The following is a 25,721-nucleotide window of genomic DNA, read 5'->3' as shown; positions in this document are numbered from 1 at the left end:
GTACAAAAGTATCTATATCCATAGGAAAACGAGTCCTATATCGACACATAACCTGAGAGGCCGCTCAGCAAGGAAGACGCCACTGCTCCAAAACAGCCATAAAAAAGCCAGACTGCAGTTTGCATCTGCACATGGGGACAAAGATCATGCTTTTTGGAGAAATGTCCTCTGGTCTGATGAAACAAAATATAACTGTTTGGCCATATTGACCATCATCATGTTTGGAGGGAAAAGGGTAAGGCTTGCAAGCCGAATATCACCATCCCAACTGTGAAGCATGGGGGTGGCAGCATCATGTTGTGAGGGTGCTTTGCTGCAGGAGGGACTGGTGCACTTCACAAAATAGATGGCATCACGAGGGAGGAATATTATGTGGATATATTGAAGCAACATCTCAAGACATCAGTCAGGAAAAAGCTTGGTCGCAAATGGGTCTTCCAAATGTACAATGACGACAAGCATACTTCCAAAGTTGTGGCAAAATGGCTTAATGGACAACAAAGTCAAGGTATTGGAGTGGCCATCACAAGCCCTGACCTTAATCCTATAGAAAATTTGTGGACAGAACTGAATAAAAGCGTGCAAGCAAGGAGGCCGACAAACCTGACTCAGTTACACCAGCTCTGTCAGGAGGAATGGGCCAGAATTCATCCAACTTATTGTGGGAAGCATGTGGAAGTCTACCTGAAATGTTTTACCCAAGTTTAAATTGTTTAAGTCAATGCTGCCAAATACCAATTGAGTGTATGTAAACTTCTGACCCACTGGGAATGTGATGAAAGAAATAAAAGGTGAAATAAATAATTCTCTACTATTATTCTGACATTTCATATTCTTAAAATAAAGTGGTGATCCTAACTGACCTAAGACGGAATTCTTTACTAGGATTATATGTCAGGAATTGTGAAAAACTGAGTTTAAATGTATTTGGCTAAGGTGTATGTAAACTTCCGACTTCAATTATTTATCTCCCTCACTAACATCAAGCATCGGCTGTCAGAGCAGCTTACCGATCGCTGTAGCTGTACACAGCCCATCTGTAAATAGCCCATCCAACCAACTACCTCATTCCCATATATATATATATATACAGTGGGGAGAAAAAGTATTTGATACACTGCCAATTTTGCAGGTTTTCCTACTTACAAAGCATGTAGAGGTCTGTAATTTTTTTAATCATAGGTGCACGTCAAATGTGAGAGACGGAATCTAAAACAAAAATCCAGAAAATCACGTTGTATGATTTTTAAGTAATTAATTAGCATTGTATTGCATGACATAAGTATTTGATACATCAGAAAAGCATAACTTAATATTTGGTATAGAAACCTTTGTTTGCAATTACAGAGATCATACGTTTCCTCCCTTAACTTACCTCATTTGCACACACTGTATATATACTTTTTCTACTGTATTATTGACTGTGTGTTTGTTTATTCCATGTGTAACTCTGTGTTGTATGTGTCGAACTGCTTTGCTTTATCTTGGCCAGGTTGCAGTTGTAAATAAGAACATGTTCTCAATTAGCCTACCTGGTTAAATAAATGTGAAATAAAAAAATCTAAATGTACTTAATTTACTGCCAGGTGATGTCACCAGGCAGGCCAAAACTCCATCCCACCAAAACAGGCAGAAATGTCAGTCATTTCAAACAGCTCTTACACTAAGAGGGCATTATTATCATTTTCACAGTATTATTCGAACCGCATAGCGTGGAAATAACTATATAAGTTCAAACACAGGAAAAGCATGTTTTTTTACTGCACTGGGTCTTTAATGAAAACAGACTGCTATTGGAATCTGCAGGACAATCTGCAGTTCGAACAATAGAATAATTGAATTTACTACAGGTGGACTCCAATCAAGTTGCATAAACATTTCTACATTAGAAAATGACTCAAGTAAGAATGAAAGTCGCCCAGTAAAATACTACTTGAGTAAAAGTCTAAAAGTATTTGGTTTAAACTATACTTATGTATCTAAAGTAAATGTAATTGATAAAATACACTTAAGTATCAAAAGTAAAAGTATAAATTATTTAAAATTCCTTATATTAAGCAAATGGCTAGCCAGGGGCACACTCAAACACAGACATAATTTACAAACGAAGCATGTGTGTTTAGTGAGTCTGTCAGATCAGAGGCAAAAGACATGACCAGAGATGTTCTCTTTGTGTGTGTGTGAACCATTTTCCTGTCCTGCTAAGTGTAACAGTATACCTTCCGTCCCTCTCCTCGCCCCGAACCAGGGACCCTCTGCACACATCGACAATCGCTCCACAAAAGCCGTGGCCCTTGCAGAGCAAGGGGAACAACTACTTCAAGGTCTCAGAGCGAGTGACGTCACCGATTGAAACGCTATTAGCGCGCACCCCGCTAACTAGCCATTTCACATCGGTTACATAAGCATTCAAAATGTAAAAAGTACTTTTGGGTGTCATGTACAGGTGTAAAACACAGTTTATTTCTGTATCTTGAGTTTTGAAAATGCGTAACTGTTTATGGCTGTAATGACAGGCTACATTTGCACGCTCGTGCATGTGTGTGGGCTGCAAGCTTTGAACCACTCTTTTTTTGGATGTCACGGGTCAAAAAGTTTGAAAACCGTCAAATTGTAGCGAGAGAGGATTGCCATAAATATGCAGCTCCATAATAAAAAATAATAAAAAAAGTGGTGATCAAGAATATTAATTGTTTACCTTAAAAGCTCACCAGCAATGGGCCATCAAACAATTACTAGCATAGGCCTACTGGTCTTTTGGTATGTCAAAATTGCATGAAATGAATCATTTAATTATGTAGCTTGCATTTGAAATTTGTTCAAATGTATTATTGAATAATCATGTATGCTCTACACTACATAATGAAAAGGGCTGTCGGGTAGCCTCAATAAATTGACAAAGATTGTTGATGTATATCTGTAGTTAAACAAGTCATTGCCTGTATAGAATTTTATTTACTTGACTTGAAAAAAACTTGTGACTCGACATGCTCTTAGAATGCATGACTAGGCCTTGACTCTACATGTTCTACTTGGGACTTGACTTGACACTTGAATCTTGTGACTTGGTCCCACCTCTGCCTCCATGATTTAGCGTTTTAACCATTCTGATTTAACCAGTTGAGCTGGTTTAACCAGTTGACATTTTGCACTGCTTCGATATGGTTTTGGTCAATTTAGCAAGAGGGCAATATTTTATTGCTGTAGATGTGCAGGGATACGAGGTAATTGAGGTAGCTATGTATATATATAAGGTTGGGGCAAAGTGATTAGGCAACGGGATAGATAATAGACTGAGCTGTAGCAGCAGCGTATGTGGTGAGTGTAAAAGTGTGTGTACAGTATGTGTGTGTGGCGTCAGTATGATTGTGTGCCCATGTTATGTGTGTCTAAACCACAAGAGGTTGGTGGCACCTTAATTGGGGAGGACAAGCTCGTGGTAATGGCTGTAGCAGAATGAATGAAATGGTATCAAATATACACAAATATACACACCATACACATGGTTCCGTTTCAGCCATTATCATGAGTCATCCTCCCCTCAGCAGCCTCCACTGGTGTGGGTGTCTGTGTGTTTGGGTGTCAGTGTAAGAATGTGTGTGTGTGGGGGGGTAGAGTTCAGTGTGTGTGTGTATAGAGTCAGTGCAATAGAGTTCGTTCAAAAAAGGGTCAATGCAGATAGTTCAGGTAACTTTTTGATTAGCTATTTAGCAGCCTTGTTTAGCAGTCATGGCTTGAGGGTAGAATCAGTTCAGGGTCCAATTGGTTCTAGACTTGGTGCACTGGTACTGCTTGTTATGCGGTTGCAGAGAGAACAGTCTATGGATTGTGTGGCTGGAGTCTTGGGGCTTTCCACTGACACGGCCTGGTATAGAGGTCCTGTATGGCACTCCTTGACTTATTCTACAGTTTGTCAGCTTTTCATTTGTATTAGCCTATTCAATGACACCCACAGAACACAACTATGTAGAGTTTACATAAATATTAGCATCCTAGTTCTTATTGCAGGACTCTGAAACCACTGTGAAATGAGCCACATTAGGCCAAAAGGCCATCTTAGCATGGGCAGTGCCATTGAGGGCTTCCACCATTTTAATGTAATAAACTAGTTGGGAACTAGGGAGCTCTGACATGTCTGACTTTATAAATGGTTAAACGCGGCACCTATATACAGTTGAAGTCGGAAGTTTACATGCACCTTAGCCAAATACATTTAAACTCAGTTTTTCACAATTCCTGACATTTAATCCTAGTAGAAATCCCCTGTCTTAGGTCAGTTAGGATATTTTAAAAAACAACCAAAAATGTCAGTTAGGATCACCACTTTATTTTAAGAATGTGAAATGTCAGAATAATAGTAAAGAGAATGATTTATTTCAGCTTTTATTAATTTCATCGCATTCCCAGTGGGTCAGAAGTTTACAAACACTCAATTAGTAATTGGTAGCATTTCCTTTAAATTGTTTAACTTGGGTCAAACAGTTCAGGTAGCCTTCCACAAGCTTCCCACAATAAGTTGGGTGAATTTTGGCCCATTCCTTCTGACAGAGCTGGTGTAATTGAGTCAGGTTTGTAGGCCTCCTTGCTCGCACACACTTTTTCATTTCTGCCCACACATTTTCTGTAGGATTGAGGTCAGGGCTTGTGATGGCCACTCCAATACCTTGACTTTGTTGTCCTTAATCCATTCTGCCACAACTTTGGAAGTATGCTTGGGATCATTGTCCATTTGGAAGACCCATTTGTGACCAAGCTTTAACTTCCTGACTGATGTCTTCAGATGTTGCTTCAATATATCCACATAATTTTCCTGCCTCATGATGCCATCCATTTTGTGAAGTGCACCTGTCCCTCCTGCAGCAAAGCACCCTCACAACATGATGCTGCACCCCGTGCTTCACGGTTGGGATGGTGTTCATCAGCTTGCAAGCCTCCCCATTTTTCCTCCAAACATAATGATGGTCATTATGGCCAAACAGTTATATTTTTGTTTCATCAGACCAGAGGACATTTCTCCAAAAATAACGATCTTTGTCCCCATGTGCAGTTGCAAACCATAGTCTGGCTTTTTTTTTGGCTGTTTTGGAGCAGTGGCTTCTTCCTTGCTTAGCGGCCTTTCAGGTTATGTCGATAGAGGACTCGTTGTTACTGTGGATATAGATATTTTTGTACCCGTTTCCTCCAGCATCTTCACAAGGTCCTTTGCTGTTGTTCTGGGATTGATTTGCACTTTTCGCACCAAAGTACGTTCTTCTCTAGGAGACAGAACGTTTCTCCTTCCTGAGCGGTGTGACAGCTGTGTGGTCCCATGGTGTTTATACTTGCATACTATTGTTTGTACAGATGAACGTGGCACCTTCAGGCGTTTGGATATTGCTCCTAAGGACGAACCAGACCTGTGGAGGTCTACAATTTTTTTTCTGGGGTCTTGGCTGATTTCTTTAAGATTTTCTCATGATGTCAAGCAAAGAGGCACTGAGTTTGAAGGTAGGCCTTGAAATACATCCACAGGTACACCTCCAATTGACTCAAATTATGTCAATTAGCCTATCAGAAGCTTCTAAAGCCATGACATAATTTTCTGAAATTTTCCAAGCTGATTAAAGGCACAGTCAACTTAGTGTATGTAAACTTCTGGCTCTCTGGAATTGTGATACAGTGAATGATAAGTGAAATAATCTGTCTGTAAACAATTGTTGTGTAATGCACAAAGTAGATGTCCTAACCGACTTGCCAAAACTATATTTTGTTAACAAGAAATTTGTGGAGTGGTTGAAAAACGTGTTTTTAATGACTCCAACCTAAGTTTTGTTGAACTTCCCGACTTCAACTATCTCCAGCCAGTTATCAAGTCGGACATTTCAGGGTTTCCTTGTTCCAACTAGCGCATGAACACAGCATTAATGCTGAGTTCAGAACAACTAGGTTCTCGAGTTGGAATTCCTTGTTGGATGACTTTTCACATCGATTTTTTCCCAGTTGGAGCTCGTTTTTTTTTCCCGAGGTCCCAGTTGTTTTGAAAGCACGAAGTCAAAAGACTGAGGTTTCCGATTTCCCAGTTCCCGAGTTGTTTTGAACCCGGCAATATGCCCTAACTTGCCGTTCTCCGACGTCATCACAGACCAGCCCCCTTTACTGAGGTATTATTTTTGTCAAGTTCAATGTATATCTGTTGCGCCTTCTAAGAGTAAAGATGAACTTAGTAGATGTGTTGAGAAATGCGTTTACATTTATATATAAGAAAGCCCAGCTCTGGGCTGTAGGTGGTGGTATTACTGTTGTTGCACTTGGTCTTGGATATACGTTTTTACTAAGGCCTAATAAACTTAACCGTGTGGGAGTTGTGTCACAGCTACTCATTCACCCACTGAAGTCGGGTAGAGCTGTGTCCGTGGCCCTTGCAGAATGTCAAACGATCGGGTTGAAGTACGGTGAACTTCGAGATAGGTTTGTAACATTTTATTCGGACTTTTTCCTTATATATTATTGCAATATGTTTTTTACAAGTCGCTAATGCACTCCTTGTACTGGTCCCAAACGTTACATAAGCCATGTCATCAGCAACTGTATTTTATGTTGTCATCATCCTTTCTCCCATTTATTGCTCGAAGTAATTGCATGTTGCCTAACCCTAACAATAACAAATAGTATATTTATCAATTATTCAAGTGAATCACTTAAGTAAAAGATCAGAACATGCCATGTAAATGTTGTGGTGGTGATTCTGATGAGGTACCACTCAACAATGTACAGATCCAGTCAAATATATTGGCACCTTGCACTTTTAAAATGGAGGTCAATGGGGCAGAATGTTCTGTTCTGTAAAATAGGCTACTAAAATCGTTCCAATCCTGATTTTAAAAGGCAAATGCAGTCTAGACGCTGATTTTAAGGCCATGCGGACCTCTGGAAGCAGAGGGGAGGGAGGAAACGCTCTTTGTTTGGCTGGCTGGCTTTATGGAGAGCCAATGATGAATATAAATGAATATAAACCCTCGATGGCAGATGTGAGCCACGGTCGGCCATATTGGCATTCCTCAGAAAAGCAGTCCTCCATAGGAATGAATGGGCGGATTCGATTATACTGTGCCGCAGAGCACCAGGTGGCACAGTGGTGTAAGGCAGTGCAAGAAGTATCACTACAATCCCTGGTTCAAATCCAGGCTGTATCATATTCGGCTGTGATTGGGAGTCCCATTGGGCAGCTTAGATTTAGATTTAAAAAATATATTTTTATGTTTAGCTCCCATAATATAATTTAAGAGTATGCATTAAGGTGTCTGTAATATAATACATGAGGCAAAAACAAATGTAGACATTAATAAATGCATTTCTTTAGCTTCCAAAATACTTTTTTACAGTGGTGGGGGAGTTGGGTAACTGCTGTTGTCTTGACATGAAACTAGTTTTAATACCATACTGAGCTCGTGCTTAGCAGCTAATTCTTGTATAACATGTGTTTTGTATAATGTTAAGTCAAATAAAATGTTAATTGTCACATGCGCCAAATACAACAGGTGTGGACATTACAGTGAAATACTTACGAGCCCATTACCAACAATGCAGAATTAAAAATACAAATATTTGCTAAATAAAAAAGGAAATAGTAACACAATAAGACTATATACAAGGAGTACTAGTACTGAGTCAATGTGCAGGTGTATGAGGTAATACAGTATTTACATGTGGGTAGGGGGAAAAGTGACTAGGCAATTAGGATATATAATAAACAGAGTAGCAGTGTATTTGATGTGTGAGCGTATGTAGTGTGCTGGACTGTCCGTGTATGTGTGTGAATCTGAGTGTGCATAGAAAAGAAAGTCCCCTATTGACTGAGGTGACTGAAGCGAGGTGATAATGGCTTTGTTTTAATGCAGGCACTGGCTGGTGATCACTGAGGATGGCCACATGGTGACGGGAAGGCAAGAGCCTCGCCTGGTGCTGGTGTCGTTGACCAGTAAGGGGGGACAGATGTGTCTGAATGGACCCGACATGGAGCAGCTGAGGTTCCCTGTTCTGCAGCCTGACAATCCCATCATCAACTGCAGGGTGTTTAGCAGCGACATCCAAGGCAGGGACTGTGGCAACGAAGTGTCTCACTGGCTCACCAGCTACCTGGCTGCTGGTAAAACCTTTCGCTTGGTGCACTTTGAGCCCCACATGAAGCCCAGGAGGCCAGCAGAGACAGAGTCTCTCTATCCTCAGAGGGAAAAAATTGCGTACCCCGATTGTGGCCCGATAATGTTGCTGTCTGAAGCCTCTGTGAAGGATCTAAACAGCAGGCTGGAGAATGACGTCACAGTTGCACGCTTTCGACCAAATGTCATTGTGAGCAGTTGCGAAGCCTTTGATGAGGATTCTTGGGAAGACATCCAGATTGGTGATGTGCGAATGCACCGCGTGATGGCGTGCGGAAGGTGCATCTTCACCACGGTCGACCCTGAAACAGGGGTCATCAGTAGGAAACAGCCACTGGAGACACTAAAAAACTACAGACTGTGTGATGAAGCCGAGAAGCACATCTATAAGACATCGCCACTGTTTGGACAGATGTACACCGTCAGCAAGACTGGGATCCTGCAGGTTGGAGATGTGGTGTACAAGATAAGCCACTGAGATGGATGGAGGACTTATCCACAGTTCCAGCCTGTTTGCGCTATCATGACAATTCCTTGTCATGTCTGGCTTGACAAGGACATCAATGGAGTGGGGAAAAAGCACACACATATCTGGGAGCAGCCTTTGTAATGGTCACAGCGTTTCCTGTCACAAAATAAAGTAAAGGTTAAAATAAGCCTTTTTTGTCAGATCAGATATGTTGATTATATTAAATGTTAAAAATAGAAATATGAAAAATAAATTCCACACACTTTATGATTGAGAACATTATAGATGGGTTTTATGTTCTATATTGTATGAGCACAAAGACTTGCAACATTTATCATGAGTCTGATGAAGGCCATTGACTGCCAAGATGTCACAATTTGTAATATTTTTAATTGCGAGCGAGAGTTGCGCCTTTTCCTTCCTGATGTAATGTTTATCATGGAAAACAATAAAACCAAACGGACATTTGTTGATCTTTAACACCTATCAAATGCATTTTGTTCAGAAATAGTTTTCCCCGTCATATTTGTTCCAAGAAAGGCTGAAATTAAGTGTTGATGATTTACCATATCAACAGTGCTGAAACAAACAGTATCAGATAAAGCGTGTTTGATAACTTCACATTCATGCAGTGACATTGTAGCCAAGTCCTTCCAGAGTTCTGAGCAGTTAACACAGGAATTAAATAGTTTTATTTTGATAGTTGTTTTTACATTCATAGTCAAGATATCCTTTAAGCAGGTACACAGAGTGTTACGTGGTTTCCTGACACAAACTCCTTTTTCCTCACAGATTCAGTCTGGCTTGTCACAATCGGGATGATTCAGAGTTGAAATAAGCACCTGCAACTCGGACTTGGGAGACTTGGGTGAGAATTTGAGTTAAGCACACAGATCTCAAGTCTGAATCCTGTCCAACTTCTCTTGCTCCCGAGCTTCCAGATAAATGCATTTTTCTTAGCACTGACAAATGCAATGTCTTCTTAAAATAACTGCAACCATGACTTTTGTACAGTGCATAAGATGAGCAGATCTGGTGTTAAGATTTATCTGCTCAATTCAAATGTCCAAACGTGCAATATGTCCTAACGTGAAATGTCCATAATATGTAATATGACAATAGTACATAATATGACTGTCAGTCATGGGCCTGGATGTTGTCCCAGACCCGCACCACGTCTAGGCAGTCGCTCAGGGCTTCTATCAGAGATAAGGCTGCCTCCAGCTGGGCTTGTGGAAGCTGCATGGGTGTGTGGGACACAAACTCCAGGCCAGCGGACACAGTGCGCACACCCAGTTCTTCCAGCGAGGTCCGCACCTTCTTCAGCTCTGTCATGTCACACACAAACTGAGAGAGAGAGAGAGAGAGAAAGTAATGTATTGATGCTGGATAGGACACTAGTTCAAGGGTGTACAACTCAGACCCTCGAGGTCAGGTTTTAATTTGTCCCTGGCACAATGTTTCCTTGTTCAATTTATGTTATACATTGACGTGAAAACCCCTGGGTTGTGTTCATTAGGGTGTTCTAAAATGGTTTGCAATGGAATAATCATCCAGGTAGCCCCTATTTCAGTCAATTTCCCCCCATGTTTGGTGCCTAATGAACACAGCCCTGGATTTTCCATAGTCCAGCAGGTCTGCAGCCCTCGAGGGCCAAATCAGTGCTCTCCTGCATATATTGACCCTAACCACGTCTCACCTGTAGGAGGGCCTTATCATCCTCATCCTCTGTTTCTTGGACGTCCTCAGCTCCCGCCTCGATGGCCAGTTCCAGAGCTCGCTCGGACGACACACCCTGCCCCTGTGCCACCACCACCCCCTTCCTGCTGAAGTTATGACGCACCCCGTCACACAGCGCTGCCCTGTGGACAAACACAGAAAAATAAACAGACTCTGGCTCTCTGACATAGTTTTCATTATGTTGTGAGTAATTGCATTATCTAAAATGAACATAAGAAACACTTAAAACATTTACCCCCCCCCCGTCCCTGGTCTGACCCATGTTTGCTGAGCAGATGTTTGAGGTCCTGGTGACTTCGGGTGTTGTTGTCAGTTAGCATATCGATGAGCAGCATGCAGCCACCAGGCCCCCTGGCTTCATACGTGTGCTGGGTTCCTGCCTTGGATTTTTCCTGAGAAGAGGACAAAAAGCAGAGGTGTGGACTCGAGTCACACGACTTGGACTTGAGTATGACTCGAATCACAAATGTTTCATGAGCTGAAATAAAAGATCACAGAAATGTTCCATATGCACAAAAGATTATTTGTCTCAAATTTGTTTACATCCCTGTTATAGTGAGCATTTCTCCTTTGCAAAGATAATTCATCCACGTGACTGGTGTGTCATATCAAGAAGTGATCGTTACACAGGTGGACATTGTGCTGGAGACAATAAAAGGCTACTCTAAAATGTGCAGTTTTGTCACACAACACAATGCCACAGATGTCTCAAGTTGAGGGAGCATGCAATTGGCATGCTGACTGCAGGAATGTTTACAAGAGCTGTTGCAAGAAAATTGAATGTTTATTTCTCTACCATAAGCTGCCTCCAACGTCAATTTAGAGAATTTGGCAGTACGTCCAACAGGCCTCAACCGCAGACCACGTGTAACCATGCCAGCCCAGGACTTCCACATCCAGCTTCATCACCTGTGGGATCGTCTGAGACCAGCCACCCGGACAGCTAATGAAACTGTGGATTTGCACAACTGAAGAATTTCAGCACAAACTGTAAGAAATCTTTAGACACACCAGGGTCTTGACCGTCTTCAGTGGGCAAATGCTCACCTTTGATGGCCACTGGCACGTTGGAGAAGTGTGCTCTTCATGGATGAATCCCGGTTTCAATGACGTCAGCGTGTGTGTTGTCGTGTGGTTGAGCGGTTTGCTGATGTGAATAGAGTCCCCCATGGTGGAGGTGGGGTAGTTCCCGCCAATATCCAGCAACTTCACACAGCCATTGAAGAGGAGTGGGACAACATTCCACTGGCCACAATCAACAGCCTGATCAACTCGATGCGAAGGAGATATCGCGCTGCTTGAGGCAAATGGTGGTCACACCAGATACGGACTGGTTTTCTGTCCATGCCCCTACTTTTTTAAGGTATCTGTGACCAAAAGATGCATATCTTTATTCCCATTCATGTGAAATCCATAGATTAGGCCCTAATGAATTTATTTAAATTGACTGATTTCCTTACATTACCGCAGTAAAATCTTTGAAATTGTTGCATTTATATTTTTGTTCAGTGTAATTGTATTATAATGCATTATATCCGAGTGTTACAAAAACATTTCACTTTAATCATTCCGTCAACTTACCGCTCCCTTGATGGCAGCTTCTATGGACACTTTGGGCATGTTCTTGCCTCGGCATTGCTCCACTACATTTGCCAATGCTAGATTGAATTCTGGATTACTAGATCCTCCTTCTGTAGAAAACAGAATTAACAAGCAAATCTGGTTGATGGTTGATGCAGCACCAGTCAAAGCATTCCTCATAATGCTCACATATAGTGCATTGAATTGGAGCAAACAAGTTGTCAGTCAAGCTTACCTTTGACTGCAATTCTTATCATCATCCCAAACTTCATGAACATCCGACTCCGGGCTGCATCTTTGGGTCCTTTTATATTTTTCACCTTAGACCACTTATTATGACCAGCACACAAGTTAGAGCACAGATGTAGTGTTCTCACAGGATGGGTTGTCCAAAGAGGGTAGCGACATGTCACCGTCAGGTCTGTGCGGACTGGACGAATCCTTGCGCCCATGTAATTGTTGGCGGTCAAGCGGGCAAGTCGACGTAAACACAGAGGAAAGAAACCCCTCAACACCACTGCCCATCCCATTGCCCTGAGTCAGAAAATGAAAATGTAAGGGCATTGCATTGACAAACAGCAGTATATGTTTGGTATACATGCGAGAACCAGAAGAAACACGTGGACGTATGTTCAAATGAAAAAATAGCTTATGACAGTTGCCTCGCTTTTATGTAACACAAAAAAACTACATTTGTTAAGCTTAGCTAGCTAGCTAACGTTACTACTTGCTGCTAAGAAGACCACATAGAAAGTACCTACATTTGATAAGCTTAGCTAGCTGACGTTACTACTTGCTGCTAAGAAGACCACATAACAGTATGTCTGCTATCTTACTAGCTATAATGCCTGTTCCTAATGGAAAACGTATGAATTATTGAATGTATCACATTTTCCGTAAACGTACACTTTATAAAGAGTAAGTGTTGGTGTCCTTTGAGGTCAAATTGACGCTTCCGGGTTGTCTAGTGACGAAAGAAGCGGACCTTTCAAAATAAAAGTCCGCCATTTAAAGCTTTACTGTTGCCACAAGAGGGCGACAGACAATATTTCCAACAGTAAATGTTATCGTCAGCATGTGTATAGACATTATTTAAAGTGTCTTTTGGTTGTAAAAAAACAAGCCAACACTTACAGCCTCTCAAAATGTCTTTGTGATAAAATTGGAGGTAAAGTAATGCACGTTGTTTTGTTAAAATCATGTTAAAGCCAGTTTCTAAGATTTCATTTCCATTAAATACATAGATTTTGAGTGATATAAAAACAAGGACCATTTTCATTGTTCATGTTTTTGTTGTAGAGAACTTTAAAAGCTCATTATTTGTATGACTTCAAATCTTTTGTTAGAGTAATACATTGTTCTCATTTAATGGTAATTGTTGTTTTAAACATGTGAAAATGTAATGGGATGCATTTGCTCCATGGTGTATGTTTTTGGTGTGTGGCCCCCGTCTTTGATGGACTATGGCTGTTCTGATGATATACATTCTAAGAGATAACTATGGCCTATTGAACAGAGCATATTTAGAGAAGGAGAAAAATAGATACTGAGGGAATAGAGAACAAACCTGAGATACTGAGTCACCCGGAGAGGCGGAGAGTAGTCTACACAGCAGAAAAGGAGGTGTGGAGGGAGAGAGAAACACAGAGAGAGATACATGTTGGCTGCACCAGGCAGCAAAGAGTTAACTGAGGTGGAACGCCAAGAGGACAGCCCATTCCCACAGTCAACAATGGAAGGAGCTGCAGTAGATGAGCAGCTCTCCTACTCTTCCCTCCTCCCCTTACTAACTAATATCATGCTCACACAAAGGAACATGGCAAAGGTACTCATCCCTGAGATACATGAGGAATTCCACACCTAGTCACTGGGACCTGACCTTACCAATGGTCATTGTTCACAAGAGAAGCACTACATGCAGAAAATTGCAAAAAGAGAAGAGAGTTCGCATTGGAAGACTACCAGTGGTTAAAGAGAATCCTTTACTTAACTTCCACAACTGATTCTATTTTCATTCTCAGCTGTGCGGGAGAAGCTGGACGTTTTGATTGAATAACTTCCCATCCAACAATGCCATGGTTCATGTGGTGCCATTCATGAGAAGTATAGAAGGATCACCTCCTGCCTAAGCGTTTAGCCTCTTGTGAAACAAAGTTACGACATCATCATCACTGTCAGTGAGACGTGTGCAGGCACCAATGTAATAGGAGCGGCAATGGGACACAGCCTCGAGGACCACCACTCTACATGTTTCGGGGGACGTTTCCCTTCGCTGCACCCTAGAGAGGATAAGGAGTTGTGAGCAGGGGGTGTCTTGGTGATTCAAAGTTTTGATTCAGGTTGAAGGTCAAAAGGAAGTCATGGTGTCCGTGGGGAGAATCAGAATTGTTCTCTGCTGCGTATTGATGAATGTCAGTGCAGTGGTAAGTATCCTATCCATGTAACTGCTAAATCATTTGTATTGATTAATTTAATTGATTGATCGATTCATTCGTTCATGTATTAGCAATTTTTAAGAAAGCATTCAATGTATTTCGGCAACACTTTATAATATGAGTAAGACGTTATAAATGCTTTATGAATTACCACATGCTCACATTATCAAATGCTTATTAATGTTTCCAAGTAATGAAATACACATTTATTAATAGTAAGCTTATTAGGCCTAATTTGTTTTTCTCCTGTAAGACACTGATCATGTGTGATATTAACTGGTTATCTACAACGCACATGAGATGGAGATAGACCTATGTTGGATATGCTTTTACAAATATTCAGATAGCTGCCACTGTATAATTGAGAAGTGCCTCATTGTTGAAACGATGTAGTCAGTGATCATACTGTATTATGCCACAGGCTGCACGTTGCTGCTGTTCCACTTTTGACAAACCTCTTATGAAAGGACTTTTCAAGTTTTCACCCAACCTCTTCCATTCACAACTATGACAGAAAATATCATGCATATTTCACACCATGTTTGAATGCCATAAAATGGTAAGTAGTTACATTGCATTTGATGACCTGTGTGGCTCAGTTGGTAGAGCAGGGTGCTTGCAATGCCAGGGTTGTGGGTTTGATTCCCACGGCAGACCAATATGAAAAATGTAAGATAAGAGCGTCTGCTAAATGACCAAATTTAAATGACATAAAAATAATAAGTGCATTAAATTTGATGTGTAATACCGTTGCTGAGGCATTTAATCTCTTGAGTATGTCATATGTTCTGGGAAGCCAGTCATCAATAAGACAAAAATCAATAACTCACATAATTGATGTGGATTGATATTAAAAATAACTAGTCAATTGAGTAGTTATCCATGCAAACATGAATAAATAGTCAATTGACTTACTAGTTAGTTATCCATGCAAACAAAGAGAGTGCTGCAGCTCTTTTTTGTGCTAAGCCTAAACACAGATTTGTTGTGAAGTGTGTATTTTCACACAGATGACTGTAAGGAAAGGTGTGCGTATGGCAAATAACTTTTCATAATCAGACCAAAAATCCCTGAAGTGCAGCGTTCACTTTTGAGTTTCTACTCTTTACGTTGCTAATATTTCTTTATCCAACATGATTTACATGGCTAACTGTGTAAATGGGGGGTTGGAACAGAACTATAAGGATCTTGAATAACGATGAAATGGCTGGATTTCCAGTATCTTAGTTAGCTAAATTTGCTACAGTATGTTAGCATTTGGCCACAAGGCTAGTCCATTGCCAATCATTGCTTTAAAGTCACAATCATGATACATAAACAAGTACAAAATCATGATGCCAGTGCTTATACACAGTGTTGACCTTATATAGTGTCGGTTCTTATACAGTGCCATCAGAAATTATTCACACCCCTAGAATTTTCCCAAATTATGTTGGGTTACAAAGTGAGATTAAAATGGATTTAATTGTCATTTTTTGTCAATGATCAACACACAGTAATGTGTAATGTGAAAGTGGAAGAAAAAAAATTGAATATTCTTTAAGCATTTATGTAAAATAAAACACTAATATATCTTGATTAGAAAGTATTCAACCCCCTGAGTCAATACATGTTAGAATCACCTTTGGCAGTGATTACAGCTGTGAGTCTTTTTGGGTAAGTCTCTAAGAGCTTTGCACACTTGGATTGTACAATATTTGACCCTTATTCTTTTAACAATTCTTCAAGCTCTGTCAAGTTGGTTGTTGATCAATGCTAGACAGCTATGTTCACGTCTTTCCATAGATTGTCAAGCTCATTTAAGTCAAAACTTGAATTAGGCCACTCAGGAACATTCAATATCGTATTGGTAAGAAACCCCAGTGTATGTTTGGCCTTGTGTTTGAGGTTATTGTCTTGCAGAAAGGTGCATTTATCCCCAAGTGTCTGTTGGAAAGTAAACTAAACCAGGTTTTCCTCTAGGATTTTTCCTGTCCTTAGCTCCAATACATATTTTTTGTACCTCCTTTTTCTCCCCAATTTCGTGATATCCAATTGCGATCCAATTATGATCTTGTCTCATCGCTGCAACTCCCCAATGGGCTTGGGAGAAGCAAAGTTTGAGTAATGCGTCCACCGAAACATGACCCGCCAAACCGTACTTCTTAACACCCACCCGCTTAACCCGGAAGCCAGCTGCACCAATGTGTCGGAGGAAACACGGTTCAACTGACGACCGATACAAGCTTCCTTATTTCACTCTGTCATTTAGGTTAGTATTGTGGAGTACAATGTTGTTGATCCATCCTCAGTTGTTTCCTATCAGAGCCATTAAACTCTTTATCTGTTTTAAAATCACCATTGGCCTCATGGTGAAATCCCTGAGTGGTTTCCTTCCTCTCCGGCAACTGAGTTTGGAAGTATGCCTGTATTTTTTGAAGTGACTGGGTGTACTGATACACCATCAAAAACATAATTGATAACTTCACCATGCTCAAAGGAATATTCAATATTTGCTTGTTTTTATCTATCAATAGGTGCCCTTCTTTGCGAGGCATTGGAAAACCTCCCTGGTCTTTGTGGTTGAATTTGTGCTTGAAATTCACTACTCGACTAAAGGACCTTACAATTATCAGTATGTGTGGGCTACGGAGCTGGAGTAGTCATTCAAAAATAAACCACTATTATTGCACACAGAGTGAATCCATGCAACTTATTATGTGACTTGTTTAAGCAACATTTTGACTCCTGAACGTATTTAGGCTTATAATAAAAGATGTTGAATACTTTTTGACTCAAGACATTTGAGCTTGTCATTTTTTATTAATTTGTAAACATTTCTAAAAACAAAATTCCACTGTCATATTATGGGGTATTGTGTGTAGATCAGTAACGCAACATTTCAATTTAATCCATTTTATACCAAGGCTCCATTTTATACCAAAATGTGGAAAAAGTCAAGGGGTGTGAATTCTGTCTGAAGGCACTGCATAATGCTTATATCATGGTGCCTGTGTTTGTACACAGTGCTTATGTCATAGTGTTTGTGCTTATACTCCCCTGTCGATATTCACGTAATAAGAAGGAATTCCCCTAAACCACCCACACCTTGGCGGAAAAAAATCTGTCTTTGCTATTGACCCCCGTTATAAAATAACCAATGTCTTCTCCTGCAAGGAGAGCCCTGTGGCTTCAGGCTATTCATTGAGGGAGAGTGGGGAAGTACACATAGCTATGTGTTTGGAAAACATATAATCACAAGTAAGACATTCACTACTTGAAGCTGTATAGAACGTTTGCTTGTGTTGTTGGCCTTGGCTAGATTGCTAATGTTGTGGTCGGTAGCTACCTAGCACTCATTCACGTGGCTAGCGCCGTCATTAAAATGGTTAATCAGGGACAGGGTAGCCCTACAATATTAAGATTTTGTAAGTAGCGGGAGCGCTGGGGAGCTAGCAATGTTGAAAAGTCATCTTTAGACATTGTACTTTTCTTAAATTAGTTTGACTAAAACAAGCAGACAACAAGAAAGTTGTGTTTGAAAAAGGTCAAGTTTTTTTGCTATGAGCTGATGGAGTAACCAAGGTAACCACAGGTTGTTTTCCCCATGGGAGGACAACTGTCTGCTCTCATTGAAGCCACGGAAGTACAAGGCCGAACGCATTACGGCAGGCATTGTTATTTTATTTTAGGGGGTAGATCAGCTTTAATATTGCAGATGGTTTGTAGCTTCCATCAATGTAATTGTTTGCGTAATTTTCAATCCCCATTTATTGTTTTGTAAATATGCACTACCATTCAAAAGTTTGGGGTCACTTAGAAATGTCCTTGTTTTTGTACATTAAAATAACATCAAATTGATCCAGAAATACAGTGTAGACATTGTTAATGTTGTAAATGACTGTTATAGCTGGAAACAGCAGATTTTTTATGGAATATCGACATAGGCGTACAGAGGCCCATTATCAGCAACCATCACTCCTGTGTTCCAATGGCAGGTTGTGTTAGCTTTATCAATTTCTACCTTCCTCTTAGTTTATAATTTTAAAAGGGTAATTGATCATTAGAAACCCCTTTTGCAATTATGTTAGCCTAGCTGAAAACTGTTGTCCTGATTAAAAAAGCAATAAAACTGGCCTTTTTTAGACTAGTTGAGTATCTGGAGCATCAGCATTTGTGAAACATTTGTGAAACATTTTGTTTACCTTCATTAGGCAACTTTGTTCCAATATTTCTGTAATTCACATAGTTATTCGTTATGGATCCATAACTAAATAAACATCGTCATTTTAATAGAGTATTTTTATCATTATTTTATTAATGAAAGCATAAAGATGCCACTATTAGTTACACTGTTTTAGTTTGAACGTGCAGACTGGCACTAAGAACAGAACAGTGGGAACGTTTCCCTACTCAGCGCCATTATTAGTGCAATGCCCCTTAAATATTTTGGAGATGATTTCGTTTTCAAATAATGTAAAATGAGAAAGAAAAAGGCCATTCTTGAACTTTGGGTGAGACATTGTTACTAATTTGTTAATAAAGCCAGTTTGTTTTGTATAATTTTTTATTTCTGTTTTTAGAGGGAGAAAAACCAAAAACCTACAATCATCTCACAGGTCTCCCAGTTGAGGCCAGCATAGATATTGAACCAGCATCTGTAGCAACACAGCTTGCACTGCTATGCAGTGACTTAGACCATTGCGCCACTCAGGCACTGTACAATGTGACCGGTCAGGAGTGGCCTACTGTACTACAGTAAGACCAAAATAATCCTAGCAAAATAAAAAATAATAAAAACCTTACTAAAACTGTTGTTACACTGAGTAATACTGAAGTTGTGCACAATTATCCGTTTCTATTTAGGTTTGTGTCGCCCATTCAGAGACACAATAGGACCCAAAAGCATAATCAGTGCTCTAGCTCCCCCTTGCACTGGTCTGGAGCAATGAAGTGGTGAAGCAGGGTACCTTACTAAACCACAAATGACCTCTAAGTCCCATGGTGTAAGCTCGCAACTTTAAAGGAGGAACCACTGCACAGATAAGGACTTCTCCTTAGTGTATAGGTCGCTCAGGTGGGTGTCAAGGGTATAGGGTTGGGGACTGTTCCATCACGATAGCACAATAAATAAACCAACTATATTTATAATTGACTTAAAAATGTATATCCCATACCTGCACAAAATTGAAATCTCTCTCTCACAATCCCTGCTCACAAATACACATGGGCTCTGGGATTTGCAACCGTGTTCCTTTTTCACTCACTTAACTCCACACTTTTCCAAACACAAAAGCACACACCCCACCTTCCATCACAATGAATCCGCACACACCCATGTACTGTGCCATCTATGTCCTCTGTTTGCTGTGTTAATTATCCTTTCTTCTAATGCTTCTAATTCTTCTAATGCTGTCTGTTATCTATTTATAAATACTATACATGGAAATTCTAATACTAATTATTTACAAACACTCCCTATTTAGAATGGTAAAGTGTAGTTGGAGTTTATTTCTTTAGCAATTGTTGTATTTTATTGCTTTTCTATTTTTTTATTACAATCCCTACCATGGCTAGTATTGGGTGTTCCATGATTTGACTCCTCTATAGGAACTTTGTAATATTCAGAATAGCTATAGAGTAGTCTTGTGTCTCGGAACATTTGGTTATCTATATACAGTGAGGGGGAAAAGTATTTGATCCCCTGCTGATTTTGTACGTTTGCCCACTGACAAAGACATTTTAATGGTAGGTTTATTTGAACAGTGAGAATCAGAATAACAACAAAAAAATCCAGAAAAACGCATGTTAAAAATGTTCTAAATGGATTTGCATTTAAATGAGGGAAATAAATATTTGACCACTCTGCAAAACATGACTTAGTACTTGGTGGCAAAACCCTTGTTGGCAATCACAGAGGTCAGACATTTCTTGTAGTTGGCCACCAGGTTTGCACACATCTCAGGAGGGATTTTGTCCCACTTCTCTTTGCAGATCTTCTCCAAGTCATTAAAGTTTTGAGGCTGACGTTCGGCAACTCGAACATTGCGCTCCCTCCACAGATTTTCTATGGGATTAAGGTCTGGAGACTGGCTAGGCCACTCCAGGACCTTAATGTGCTTCTTCTTGAGCCACTCCTTTGTTGCCTTGGCCGTGTGTTTTGGGTCATTGTCATGCTGGAATATCCATCCATGACCCATTTTCAACGCCTTGGCTGAGGGAAGGAGGTTCTCACCCAAGATTTGACGGTACATGGCCCCATCCATCGTCCCTTTGATGCGGTGAAGTTGTCCTGTCCCCTTAGCAGAACCCCCAAAAGCATAATGTTTCCACCCCCATGTTAGACGGTGGGGATGGTGTTCTTGGGGTCATAGGCAGCATTCCTCCTCCTCCAAACACGGCGAGTTGAGTTGATGCCAAAGAGCTCCATTTTGGTCTTATTTGACCACAACACTTTCACCCAGTTGTCCTCTGAATCATTCAGATGTTCATTGGCAGACAAATTGAGATTAGGAGCACTTCCTTTAAGAGTGTGCTCCTAATCTCAGCTCGTTACCTGTATAAAAGACACCTGGGAGACAGAAATCTTTCTGATTGAGAGGGTTCAAATACTTATTTCCCTCATTAAAATGCAAATAAATTTATAACATTTTTGACGTGAGTTTTCTGGATTTTTTTGTTGTTATTCTGTCTCTCACTGTTCAAATAAACCTACCATTAAAATTATAGACTGATCATTTCTTTGTCACTGGGCAAATGTACAAAATCAGCAGGGGATCAAATACTTTTTTCCCTCACTGTACAGTTTTTAGACCTCGAGAGCTACACATTTTATCTTTAAAAGAAAGCAAATTTGGCAATGATTGGGCGCTCATATCTCTATCCTCTCTGTCCGAAACGGTGTACACATTCGAGTTGGATTTTGTCGACAGCTTCGTGTGGGATCTGAAGCACTGTAAGAAAGAATTCCTTCACCACACTTTCAGGAACTTATCCTTCTTTTTCTTGGATACCGGTAAGTAACCGATTTTCTCTCATAGATCTAGTCTGTATGTCAAGTAAGGCTTCTCTCAGAAAGATGTTCTCCTTTTTAAGTTCTTTCACATCCATTTCAGTCTTATTGACTGTTCCTTTTAGCTCTTTTTTCTCCATTGTCACAGCTTTTTTGTCACTCATCTTGAGGCTTGCTTTCAACTCCTTTATATCTTTATTGACTAATTCAAGTATGCCCAGTTTGTCATTTATCGATTGAACAGATCCCGTTTTACCACCCTTACCATTCCCGGTGGTGAAAAGCATAAATCTTCTGTGTCCGTCAAGGAGTCACGTTTTCATTTGTAGATTGGTTCTCCTTGTTTACTCTCCATCATGTTTAGGTGTTGCTGTTTTCGTAATATTTGTCGCTAAATTTCTCTAGCCTAATGATTTGTTTTGTGTTGTTATCCAGATTGAAGGTTATTACCCACGAGTATGTGAAGTGCTAATATTTACTCTATCTTACAGATATTGAATGTTATGTTTTTATCTTGATACAATCTGCACCACTGTGTTCAGTCCGCCATCTTGGTTAGGTCCTGCTATTGTTAATCCCTGCAGGCATTGTTAAAAGAAAACAGGATCCCACATCATAGTGAATGGAAAAATGTCAATCTTCATTTAAAAAAAATAAAAAGACACACATGGTACCAATAATTGCATGTACTGTATGTCCTTGAACCGATTATATTAAAATCAAACACAGAAGAAGTAATGCTAATGGTACCTGCAGTACCCCAGTTGGTCCTCAACTTGAGAGAGAGCAGCACTGAGCCAGTCTGCAAAGTCACTTCCTGGAGTAGCTCAAACTGCGCATGTTATGTCTCCACGAGACACCATCTTAACCGACTGCATTTGGCTTCAATGCGCTATATCTTCACATAGGAATGAAAAGTGTCACGGGATTGATGGCTTTGTCCATGCATATACAGTCATTGGTTTTCTCCCAAAGTGGACGTTCTATCTAATACCGACTGGGAGTATAAACAGTGCTTATGCTTTTACACAGTGCTTATGCCATAGTGTCTGTGCTTATCGTAGTGCCTATGTCGTTGTGAATAGTCAATATCCCTGTTATGAGTGATCCATCAATTCAACACAACATTTCCTAGAACCCTGGCAACTGTTCTTAACGAGTCATTGGTCTTAATTTTTTGTTTTGACTGCTGGTTTCCCCCCATCACGAATGCCTTTTAGACATAGCCATCGATATCCCCAAAGCTCTTGAAGTCTGGCTTACCTCAGAATCAAACCACAGAGCAGCTATGAAATGACCTCTCATCCCTGACCTCTAACCCCTTCTGTAATTGATGTCTGTACCACTAATTTATGCTCCATCATCTCTTCATCACCTGAAGTCGATCAGTGTCAACCTGAGGCAGACGTACAGCCAGCCGTATGCTGCTCAGCCAACCTGAAAATCACTTGGGTTGGGAAAAAAAACTAATTAAGAGACAATGCCAAGGAGAGGTCCTGCACTAATTGTTTTTTGAAACACATCCTTCCTGTCAGCAAAAATACCACACTGACAATGACAGAAAATGAATGGTCTATATAGAGATCAATGCACTGTATATGTACATACACAAAATATATATATATATATATATATATATATATATATATATATATATATATATATATATATATATATATATATATATATATATATATATATATATATATATATACAAAAGTATGTGGACATCCCTTGAAATTAGTGGATTCGGCTATTTCAGCCACACCCATTGCTGACAGGTGTATAAAATTGAGCCACAGCCATGCAATCTCCATAGACAAACATCGGCAGTAGAATGGCCTTACTGAAGAGTTCAGTGACTTTCAACGTGACACCGTCATAGGACGCCACCTTCCCAACAAGTCAATTCATCAAATTTCTGCCCTGCTAGAGCTTCCCCGGTCAACTGTAAGGGGCTGTTATTTTGAAGTCGAAATGCCTACGAGCAACAATGGCTCAGCCGCGAAGTGGTAGGCCACACAAGCTCACACAACGGGACCGAGTACTGAAAAGGGTAGCACGTAAAACATGTCTGTCCTCGATTGCAACACTCACTGCCGAGTTCCAAACTGCCTCTGGAAGCAACATCAGCACAATAAATGTTTGTCGGGAGCTTCATTAAATGGGTTCCATGGCCGAGCAGGTGCACACAAGCCTAAGATCAAGTTGAGCAATGGCAAACGTAGGTTGGAGTGGTGTAAAGCTCGCCGCCATTGGACTCTGGAGCAGTGGAAACGCGATCTCTGGAGTGATAAATCACGCTTCACCATCTGGCAGTCCGATGGATGAATCTGGGTTTGGCAGATGTCAGGAGAACGCTACCTGCCCCAATGGATAGTGCCAACTGTAAATTTGGTGGAGGAGAAATAATGGTCTGGGGCTGTTTTCATGGTTCGGGCTAGGCCTCTTAGTTCCAGTGACGGGAAATCTTAATGCTACAGCATACAATGACATTCTAGATGATTCGGTGGTTCCGACTTTGTGGGAACAGTTTGGGGAAGGCCCTTTTCTGTTTCAGCATGACAATGCCCCCATTCACATAGCGAGGTCCATACAGAAATTGTTTGTTGAGATCAGTGTGGAGGAACCTGACTGGCCTGCACAGAGCCCTGACCTCAAACCCATCAAACACCTTTGGGATGAATTGGAACGCCGACTGTGAGCAAGGCCTAATTGCCCAACATTAGTGCCGACCTCACTATTGCTCGTGGCTGAATGGAAGCAAATCCCTTCAGCAATGTTCCAACATCTAGTGGAAAGCTTTCCCAGAAGAGTGGAGGCTGTTATAGCAGCAAAGAGGGGACCAACTCCATTTTAATGCCCATGATTATGGAATGAGATGTTCAACGAGCAGGTGTCCACATACTTTTGGGCATGTAGTGTACATCATGCCTGCAGAGTCGAAGGATTTAATAGGTTCTATGCATTTCATTTATTTTTATCATTCACTGAGTATACAAGACATTAAGGACACTTGCTCTTTCCAAGACAGAATGACCAGATGAATCCAGATGAAAGCTAAGATCCCTTATTGATGTCACTTGTTATATCCACTTCAATCAGTGTTGATGAAGGGTAGGAAACAGGTTAAAGGCGTTTTTTTAAGCCTTGAGACAATTGGGGGGTGGGGGTTCAGTACACACACACACTCACAAGGGTGGTGTGCACCATACACACGCACATGCCCGCCCATACACACAGCAGAGGATTAGTCATCATTGCAATGTCAACACTTCCAGTATGTGTCTACAGTTAACGGTAAAACAGTAAAACTCTCACAGTAACGTAGGTGTCTGTGTTGACTTTGGCTTGACCGGGATGTAAAAGTAACATTGAGGCCTCTCAAACATCAAGTCATGTGTTGAGATGATATCACTGTTGGTGATGTTGATTATTATGTGCTCTATGCTGTATCTAAGCTACAATTCACTCCCAGGCAGTTGGTTAATGTCAATTATGAAAATAATTTGCCTGGTCACACTTGGAGATGATATCGTGTAAACATATTTTGGGTGATATTGATCATGTGCTCTATATCTAAAATACTGTTCCCTCACAGGCAGTTTGTTTATGCGAATTACGCGTAGAATGTGATTGTCACATTTTTGCATTTATGAGTTGTTCCAGTTGGTCTTGGTTTGTTCGAAGACACAGAAACGTCTTTCTTTCACTTTTGTGGGAGGCAGCCATTGTAGTGCTGTGAAATGTATGTACATGTCTTGTAGAAAGAAACTACACTATATACACAAAATTCCCTACTCCCAAGTTGAGGCAGTTGATGAAAATATGCTCACTGGTGTATCTACAGTACCTCGTCTTCCCCTCTCCCCCTCTTCTAATGTCTGTTTACCATAATAGCTTGTGATGACTTCTCTCTCTCTCTAGTCGGAGTGCATGCTGGAGTGAGTCGGGAAGCAGGAGCGATTGTGGGAGCGACTGAATCTTTTTCACTCTATTGGGTTTTGGTGTTTTCAGTGTGTGTGTGTGTGCGTGTGTGTATACATACATGTCAATTAGTTGTTTTAAGGTTATCTTGTCTCACTGTAAGCACGTATAGGGGATTGTGATCGTTGAGGTTGTTTTTCTCGAGGGTGCAACCAGTTCTGGTAGCAATGGTCACTCGCGGAGGTTTGGGATTTGAAAAACTTAGTTGGCGGCGTGGAGTAAAGATTCCTGCTGCGGCGGGGTGTTAGTTGGAAGAATGCAGCTTAGCAGTTGGCGCTATCATTGGGTATGATATCATAAAATCAGCCTCAAGTATGAATAGCACTGTAGTGATATTCTTAGATTCCATTGAAAAGGTGAATACGATAGTTGAGAGCGGT

The 25,721-nt window shown here is 40.6% G+C and overlaps 3 protein-coding genes across 5 annotated transcripts in view; 2 read left to right on the top strand and 1 right to left on the bottom strand.

The window, feature by feature from the left end:
• The first annotated feature begins 6,020 nt into the window (after positions 1-6,020).
• On the top strand, positions 6,021-8,995 carry LOC112223877 (mitochondrial amidoxime-reducing component 1). Of its 2 annotated transcripts, XM_024387182.2 has the most exons (3): positions 6,021-6,140; positions 6,353-6,447; positions 7,878-8,995. In XM_024387182.2, the coding sequence occupies exon 3, from the start codon at positions 7,909-7,911 to the stop codon at positions 8,614-8,616; it is 708 nt and encodes a 235-aa protein (XP_024242950.1). In that variant the 5' UTR covers positions 6,021-6,140; positions 6,353-6,447; positions 7,878-7,908; the 3' UTR covers positions 8,617-8,995. The 2 variants fall into 2 exon arrangements, with proteins under 2 accessions (XP_024242950.1, XP_024242949.1); XM_024387181.1 differs by lacking the exon at positions 6,021-6,140 and having other exon boundaries at positions 6,148-6,447.
• Positions 8,996-9,277: 282 nt separating this feature from the next.
• On the bottom strand, positions 9,278-12,912 carry LOC112223878 (translational activator of cytochrome c oxidase 1). 2 transcript variants are annotated; one of them, XM_024387184.2, is made up of 6 exons: positions 12,835-12,912; positions 12,164-12,462; positions 11,929-12,038; positions 10,606-10,739; positions 10,307-10,469; positions 9,278-9,954 (listed from the first exon to the last, which is right to left on the bottom strand). In XM_024387184.2, the coding sequence occupies exons 2-6, from the start codon at positions 12,456-12,458 to the stop codon at positions 9,745-9,747; spliced, it is 912 nt and encodes a 303-aa protein (XP_024242952.1). In that variant the 5' UTR covers positions 12,459-12,462; positions 12,835-12,912; the 3' UTR covers positions 9,278-9,744. The 2 variants fall into 2 exon arrangements, with proteins under 2 accessions (XP_024242952.1, XP_024242951.1); XM_024387183.2 differs by lacking the exon at positions 12,835-12,912 and adding an exon at positions 12,690-12,828.
• A 729-nt stretch (positions 12,913-13,641) lies between these two features.
• Positions 13,642-25,721, top strand: part of pth3r (parathyroid hormone 3 receptor) — a 63,039-nt gene continuing 50,959 nt past the window's right edge. The window contains exon 1 of the mRNA XM_024387185.2: positions 13,642-14,351. Coding sequence (XP_024242953.1) covers positions 14,289-14,351 — 63 coding nt within the window. The 5' untranslated portion in view covers positions 13,642-14,288. The remainder of the gene's footprint in view (positions 14,352-25,721) is intronic.

The sequence above is a fragment of the Oncorhynchus tshawytscha genome, linkage group LG24, assembly GCF_018296145.1.
Source record: "Oncorhynchus tshawytscha isolate Ot180627B linkage group LG24, Otsh_v2.0, whole genome shotgun sequence".
Taxonomy (NCBI): domain Eukaryota; kingdom Metazoa; phylum Chordata; class Actinopteri; order Salmoniformes; family Salmonidae; genus Oncorhynchus; species Oncorhynchus tshawytscha.
This window is presented reverse-complemented; position numbering and strand designations above follow the sequence as displayed.